This window comes from Hemiscyllium ocellatum, chromosome 27, assembly GCF_020745735.1.
Source record: "Hemiscyllium ocellatum isolate sHemOce1 chromosome 27, sHemOce1.pat.X.cur, whole genome shotgun sequence".
Classification (NCBI taxonomy): Eukaryota; Metazoa; Chordata; class Chondrichthyes; order Orectolobiformes; family Hemiscylliidae; genus Hemiscyllium; species Hemiscyllium ocellatum.
Window position 1 is genome coordinate 16,065,100 of NC_083427.1, and position 8,334 is coordinate 16,073,433.

An 8,334-nucleotide genomic window follows, 5' to 3' on the forward strand; every position below is an offset into this window, starting at 1 on the left:
CCCCTTCACACATCCCCACCCACTCCCCCCTTCACACATCCCCACTCACCCCCCTTCACACATCCCCACCCACCCCCCTTCACACATCCCCACCCACTCCCCCCTTCACACATCCCCACTCACCCCCCTTCACACATCCCCACCCACTCCCCCCTTCACACATCCCCACCCACTCCCCCCTTCACATATCCCCACCCACTCCCCCCTTCACACATCCCCACTCACCCCCCTTCACACATCCCCACCCACCCCCCTTCACACATCCCCACCCACTCCCCCCTTCACACATCCCCACCCACTCCCCCCTTCACACATCCCCACTCACCCCCCTTCACACATCCCCACCCACCCCCCTTCACACATCCCCACCCACTCCCCCCTTCACACATCCCCACTCACCCCCCTTCACACATCCCCACCCACTCCCCCCTTCACACATCCCCACCCACTCCCCCCTTCACATATCCCCACCCACTCCCCCCTTCACACATCCCCACTCACCCCCCTTCACACATCCCCACCCACTCCCCCCTTCACACATCCCCACCCACTCCCCCCTTCACATATCCCCACCCACTCCCCCCTTCACACATCCCCACTCACCCCCCTTCACACATCCCCACCCACTCCCCCCTTCACACATCCCCACCCACCCCCCTTCACACATCCCCACCCACCCCCCTTCACACATCCCCACCCACTCCCCCCTTCACATATCCCCACCCACTCCCCCCTTCACACATCCCCACTCACCCCCCTTCACACATCCCCACCCACCCCCCTTCACACATCCCCACCCACTCCCCCCTTCACACATCCCCACCCACTCCCCCCTTTACACATCCCCACCCACTCCCTTCACATATCCCCCCCCCTTCACACTGCAGCACCCTCACTCACTGGGGAAACTGCAACATAGCCCCTGGTCAGCTCCCCCCCCCCCCTCACACAGCAGCCCCCTCACTCACTGGGGGAGAACCCCTCTCCCTGACATACTGCGATATTAAGACTGCACCAGCCCTACAACTGCCTGGGATCCTGGTTTTATTTCATCTCTCACCCCTGCCTGTCCCAATCCACATCACTCCCCCATTGGTGGGTATGCTTTTAGCTCTCGGGTCCCAAACTTTGGAATGTTGTCCCTAAACTGCTAGCTTCAATAAAATCTCCCTCTTCAACTGAGATTTGGGCCCTATGGAAACACCTTGTGTTCCCACATTAACATGAGTTGTGATGATTGTAGCCTTTTAACAGTTGAATGAGGAACCACACAGAACCTTTCAAATCAATGCACCACAATGGACACAGCCGTTCTCAGTTTCAAAACTCAACCTTTGTGTTTTACTTTCAGAAAGCAACAGAGCAGTTTGACACCACTCCCTGATCTTTCAGCATGTTTCCAGCCTTCACTGGTGTTCCTCCCAGACTCCCAACACCATCACTTAAGGAGCTTCTGTCCGGTGTCTCGGAGCTGTGAACCACGCAGTAGCGTGGCTGAGATACATTTCTGACATCCCTGAGGATCCAGCTCCCTGTCCAATCCTGCATGTGACCAGTGCAATTCAACCCCGACAGTCAGCCGTGAACCTGCCAGTGTCTCGATGTTTGGGATAGCAGAGTGCGTTCCTTCCCGGATCTGGAGCAGCCTCGCGAATAGTCACTCTCCAGTCGGAGTGCAGTCAAACCCAGGCCCACTGAGAGAACACCTCGTCAGTGCCGTCCTGATGGTGCGGTCAGTGCCTGGAACTTTTAAAGGACTTCCCACAATCCAGCTGTCACAAAGATCACTCACAGCAGGTTGGACTAAAAGTAAAGAGCTTTGCCCCGGTGGGAAATTCCTCGTGTTTATTTAAGTCTGAGCACCTGAATGCAGATTTTCTCCCTGGTGTGTGTTCTCGCTGTGTCTGCGTAAGTTGGAGAACTGAGTGAACCTCTTTCCACACTGGGTACACGTGAATGCTTTCTCCCCTGTGTGAGTCCTCTTGTGTCTGTGTAAACTGGATAACTGAGTAAATCGTGTCCCACATTCAGGGCAGCTGAATGGTTTCTCTCTGCTGTGAGTCGTCATATGTGTCTGTAAGTTGGATAACTGAGTGAATCCCTTCCCACATAAAGAGCAATTGAATGGTTTCTCCTCAGTGTGAATTCTTCGGTGGGTGCGTAAGCTGGCCAGCTGAGTGAATCCCTTCCCACACTCGCAGCAGCAGAATGGTTTCTCTCCAGTGTGGGTTATTTCATGCACATGTAAACTGGATAACTGAGCGAATCCTTTCCCACACTGAGTGCAGGTGAACGGCCTCTCCCCAGAGTGAGTTCTCTGGTGTGTAGCTAAGTTGACGAACTGAGTGAACCCTTTCCCACACTCTGAACAGGCGAACGGCTTTTCCTCAACGTGAGTTTGTTGGTGTTTTTCCAAATTGGATGACTGAGTGAACCCTTTCCCACACTGGGAGCAGGTGAATGGCCTTTCCCCAGAGTGTGTTCTCTGGTGTTTATTCAGGTTGGAGCACTGAGTGAACCCTTTCCCACACTGGGAGCAGATAAACGGCCTCTCCCCACTGTGACTGCGGCCGTGACTTTCCAGCTGAGATGGGTAACAAAATCTCTTCCCACAGTTCTCACACTTCCACCGTTTCTCCATGGGGCGCAAGGCCTTGTGTATTTCAAGATTAGACAGTCTGTTGAAGTCTGTACCACACACAAACCCTGGGAATTATTCTCTGCCACAAACTGTGGTTTTCTTTAGAGCTGTGTAACGGCATGGAGCTCCACGTCCAGTTGATGCTCTGGAACACATTCACCCAGGTGCGGGTGTGTTCTTGTGTATTTCCAGTCGCACTGCGGTTTGAAATAATTTCTCACTGACAGACAAATATTTCCCATTTCACGTTTAATGGTCAATGATATTCAGGCGATGGTAAAGATCCTGACAGTTTTCTGATGAAGGGCTCCAGTCCGAAACGTCGACTCTCCTGCTCCTCGGATGCTGCTTGACCTGCTGTGCTTTTCCAGTACCACACACTCATCTCTGATCTCCAGCATCTGCACTCCTCATTTTCTCCACAGTGAGTAGGTTGATTTTCCCAACTGTGAATCCTCCTCTTCTAATACCCTGGAATTACAATTTCAAAGTTATTTCTTGAAGCAAAAGGTGGAAACTCAGAACATGCAAGATTTTTCTTTATTTCCAATCCTCCAAAACCTGTCTCACAGCCCCTGCTCTTTGAGCTGAAATCCAAATCTATCTTGTTCCTCTCCTAATCCCAGTTTTCTCCCTCCCTCCCATCTCCAGTTCCCGTTTGCAGACGGAGAATGAAACCAATCACCCATTCGCCCCGCGACTCTCTCTAACTCTACATCCTTCCTCCAACCTCTCCTCCACAGCCGGTACCTTACCCTGCAACCACAGGGGGTGCAGCACCTCGCCCCACACGGCTGTCCAAGGCCCCCAGTAATCCTTCCAGATCTGACAGAGATTCGCCTGCACTTCATCCAACCTCAGCTATTATCCATTGCACCCGATGTGGTCTCCTCGATCTCGCTGCAGGGATTCTAAAATGTCAGGGAGACCAACCGCAGACTCTGGGCTGGTTCATGGAGCATCTGCAATATGCACACATCAACCAACCCCAACCTTCCGGCTGCCATCCATTTTAATTCCCCTTCCCCCAGTGACACTGTCAGAGTGAGGCCCAATGGAAATTGGAGGAACACCACCTGATATTTCACTGGGGGAGCTTACAACCCAATGGCCTCAACATTGACTTCACCAGCTTCAACGTCCCACCATCCCCAGCGTGACCCCACCTCCAGTCCCACCGCTCCTGCCTGACTTGACCAAGTCTGTCCATCTTCCTGCTCACCTATCCACTCCACCCTTCCGAATGACCAATCACAATAACCCCCAACCTGCATCCACCTATCACCATCCCCATCCCCATCCCCACTCCCCTCCCTTTATATTCTTCTGGGTTCCCCCCCCGCCTCCTCCATCCCCCATCCCCCTCCCCAGTCCTGAAATCAAGTCACAAACAGAGCCTTGAAAATGTACAATACAGAAACAGACCTTTCGGTTCAACTCAGCCATGCTGACCAGATATCCTAAATTAATCCAGTCCCATTTTCCAGCACTTGGCCCATATTCCTCGAAACCCTTCCTCTTCATATACCCATCCGGCTGCCTTTTACATGTTAAAATTGTCCCAGCCTCCACCACCACCCCCTCTGGCAGCTCATTCCATCCACGCACTGCCCCTGCCCTCTGTGTGGAAATAGTGCCCCTTAGATCCTTTTTTTATATCTTTCCTCTCTGACCTAAAAACTTCCGCCTCTCTCGTTCTAGACTCTTCCCCCACCCCAGGGAAAAGTACCTGCCTATTTGCCCTATCCATGTCCCTCATGATTTTATAAAGCTGTATAAGGTCACTCCTCAACCTCCGACGCTCCAGGGCAAACAGCCTGTTCAGCCTCTCCCTACAGCTCCAACCTTGACAACACCCTTGTAAATCTTTTCTGAACCCTTTCAAATTTTACAACATCTTTCTGATAGGAGGGAGACTAGAATTGCACGCAATATTCCAACAAGGCCTAACCAATGTCCTGTACAGCCACAACATGACCTCCCAACTCCTGTTCTCAATACTCTGACCAATAAAGGAAAGCATACCAAACGCTGCCTTCACTATCCTATCTACCTGCGACTCCACTTTCAAGGAGCTATGAACCTGCACTCCAAGGTCTCCTTGTTCAGGGACAGTCCGTGGTGTTGACTGACCCCCTCTGCAGAATCCTGGTCAGTCTTTCCTGGAACCTTTTCCAGTTGGAGAAGGCCCTCAGTGCAGGGGGGAGGGGAGAGAGAGAGAGAGAGAGGGTGGGGTTGGACCCTGCAGGAGGGAGGGAGGGAGAGAGAGAGAGAGAGAGGGGGTGGGTGGGGTTGGACCCTGCAGGGGGAGGGGAGAGAGAGAGAGGGTGGGTGGGGGTTGAACCCTGCAGGGGGAGTGGGTGGGTGGGTGGGGGTTGAACCCTGCAGGGGGAGGAGGATGGGTGGGGGTGGACCCTGCAGGGGGAAGAGAGAGAGTGGGTGGGTGGGGGTTGGACCCTGCAGGGAGTGGACCGTGGAGGGGGAGGGGGGTGGGTGGGACCCTGCAGGGGGGAGGTGGGTAGGGGTTGGACACTGCTGGGGGAGGGGGGAGAGAGAGAGGGTGGGTGGGGGTGGACCCTGCAGGAGGAAGGAGAGTGGGTGTGTGGGTTGCACTGGACCGTGCAGGGGGAGGGGGGTGGGGGTGGACCCTGCAGGAGGAAGGAGAGTGGGTGGGGGGTGGACCCTGCAGGGGGTGGGTGGGTTGCACTGGACCCTGCAGGGGGGTTGGGGTTGGGGGGGGTTGGACCATGCAGGGGGAGGGGAGGTGGGTGGGTGGGTGGGTTGCACTGGACCGTGCAGGGGGGGAGGGGGTGGAACCTGCAGGGGGTGGGTTGCACTGGACCCTGCAGGGGGGAGGGGGTGGGTTGCACTGGACCGTGCAGGGGGTGGGGGGTGGGCCCTGCAGGGGGTGGGTTGCACTGGACCCTGCAGGGGGTAGGGGGTGGACCCTGCAGGGGGTGGGGGGTGGGTTGCACTGGACCCTGCAGGGGGGGAGGGGGTGGACCCTGCAGGGGGTAGGGGGTGGGTTGCACTGGACCCTGCAGGGAGCACCTACACACCCACTGAGTTGCAGCATCTGCAGGGAGAGCGCGGGCGCATGCGCGGGGTCAGTCCATTGTCCCCGGGAGCGCGGGTCACGTGGGGGAGCTGACCGGCGCATGCGCACACCGCCCCGCTCCCCTGGGACCTGCTTTTGAGGGAAAACCCACCCGCCCCCGGCCTTCACCGCCGCTGCACCGAGGGCGGCTGAGGCCGCAGGTGAGCAACCAGCAGCCAAGCACGTCCCACACACCCAGCAGCACCCGGGCCCCGCCCTCCGCCTCCACTCACCGACTGCGGGCCGCAACCGCCGCCCGCGGCCTCAGGACACACCACGGCGCATGCTCAGTGCAGACAGGCCGCGCATGCTCACGGCCCGGGACGGTAATGCGCAGGCGCAGAGGCCGCCAGACGCGTGGAGACAATAGGGGACTGTTCAGGCCGCGGGGGATGCTGGGTAAAGGTCCTGCTGGACAATGTCAGCTCCTCACTCAGGAGGGTCACCCTCACCCCTGACCCCTGACCCCACCCTGCAATCCCTGGGGGGGTATCCCAGGGTATTCATGTTCCCCCACTCTCAGGAGGGTCACCCTCACCCCTGACCCCTGACCCCACCCTGCAATCCCTGGGGGGGTATCCCTGGGTATTCATGTTCCCCCACTCTCAGGAGGGTCACCCTCACCCCTGACCCCACCCTGCAATCCCTGGGGGGGGGGTATCCCAGGGTATTCATCTTCCCCCACACTCAGGAGGGTCACCTGCACCCCTGACCCTACCCTGCAATTTCCGAGTGGGTATCCCTGGGTATTCATGTTCCCCTGAGCTGAAAATGTGTTGCTGGTTAAAGCACAGCAGGTTAGGCAGCATCCAAGGAACAGGAAATTCGACGTTTCGGGCCAGAGCCCTTCATCAGGAATGGTTCCCCCACATGTTACCCCACACTGAGGAGGGTCACCCTCACCCCTGACCCCCCGCCCCTTGCAATCCTTGGGTGGGTATCCCTGGGTATTCATGTTCCCCTACACTCAGGAGGGTCACCCTCACCCCTGACCCCCCTGCAATCCCCGGGTGGCCATCCCTGGACAGTCAGCCGACATACATAGACACGCACCCCCTCCCTAATGACACTGTCGGCAGACAAGACAGGATTTCCTCCATCTGTCTGCAGCCTCACACACTGGATTGGAACCTGCAATGCCATATTACCATTCTGCACTTGGAACGGTGCATATTTCTGATGGTCCCAGCAAGGAACATTCCAACAGGAACACCGGTCTCCCATTTCCATGCAGTGAATAGGAATGCAGAAATGACAAACTGCAATTAGCCAGATCCCAGTCTGTGATGAATAAATTTCGGAGGCTCAGTCCTGTGTGTCAAGAGTTTGTGGAGAGAATGTTTATGCGGCTCGCAGAGAATAACCCTCCAGAATATTTTCTGCCTCCTTTTAAGAGCACGCACCCACATATATATCTTTTATTGTGTTGACTTCCTGTTGCAAGTCCCTTAGCCTTTCAGGACCAGCGCCTTCTGTCTGTCCATCTGCCTGGTCAGGTTTTTCCTGCACCATTATGTCAGACAGGATAACCGCTAACTGAATCTCAACTCCTTCATCTTTCTCTTTACTTTTCGCTTTGTGCTGTGATTTTTAATAGTGGGATCTGGTTACCACACGGTCTGGGAAAATACCAGGATATTTCTGTTTTAATCCCTCAGTTTCTTGGGCTTCTCCATGACATAGGGTGTCACTCCCACCTTGGATCATGCCAAGTCATTCCCAAGAACAAACTGAATTCCAGGAACTGACACTCTGTCAATCACTTCCATTGTAACTTCCCCAGTTTTAAGTTGGCACTCCAGCCTGATCTTGCAAAGGGGAATTGTAAACTTCTGTCCATCTATCCCATAAATTACCACACTCAGGGTAACAGATCAGGGTGCATATTCACTCGTCCCTCACTATGTGCAACTGGTTAGATTCTGTACCCAATCTGATGCCACCCTTGTTTTACACACACTCACTCACTCTCACACATACCCCTCTCAGTAACCTTGGCGTAATCTGAAGGCTATGTCTTGACACACCATCTCCTGTTCACGCCAAACCCCGGTGCTCACTGACGTTTAAAGTTCCAGTTTAAGGAGTGCTGACATTTTAAGATTCACCTCCTTCTTTGCAATCCCCTATCACCTCTCTCTCAGCACCTCGCGTCTCAGAGCCCTGGAACATCTCTGCACTCAGCTCATACTGAGGCTGCCTGACTTGAACAGCACCTTGGCCATGCCATCACTTTCCAAGGATCTGCATCCTGGAATTCCATCAATAAACATCTCTACCTCACGTTCCTACCTTGACTTACACTTTAAAACATTTATTTGACCCAGATTTTGTTCTACATAGAACATAGAACATAGAAGGATACAGCGCAGTACAGGCCCTTCGGCCCTCGATGTTGCGCCGACCGAATCCTACCTAACCTATACTAGCCCAATAACTTCCAAATGCCTATCCAATGCCCGCTTAAATGACCATAAAGAAGGAGAGTTCACCACTGATACGGGCAGGGCATTCCATGAACTCACAACCCGCTGTGTAAAGAATCTACCCCTAACATCTGTCCTATACCTACCACCCCTTAATTTAAAGCTGTGTC

General features: G+C 54.8%; 2 protein-coding genes across 2 annotated transcripts in view; one reads left to right on the forward strand and one right to left on the reverse strand.

The window, feature by feature from the left end:
• LOC132828741 (zinc finger protein 239-like) overlaps nucleotides 1–2,130 on the forward strand; it is an 81,898-nt gene extending 79,768 nt beyond the window's left edge. Inside the window, exon 4 of the mRNA XM_060845863.1 lies at nucleotides 1,352–2,130. The gene's annotated coding sequence lies outside the window, so the exon portion shown is untranslated. The remainder of the gene's footprint in view (nucleotides 1–1,351) is intronic.
• LOC132828740 (zinc finger protein 239-like) lies at nucleotides 1,405–6,010 on the reverse strand. Its single transcript, XM_060845862.1, has 2 exons — nucleotides 5,972–6,010; nucleotides 1,405–3,112 (listed from the first exon to the last, which is right to left on the reverse strand). The coding sequence occupies exon 2, from the start codon at nucleotides 2,639–2,641 to the stop codon at nucleotides 1,850–1,852; it is 792 nt and encodes a 263-aa protein (XP_060701845.1). The 5' UTR covers nucleotides 2,642–3,112; nucleotides 5,972–6,010; the 3' UTR covers nucleotides 1,405–1,849.
• Nucleotides 6,011–8,334: the final 2,324 nt, after the last annotated feature.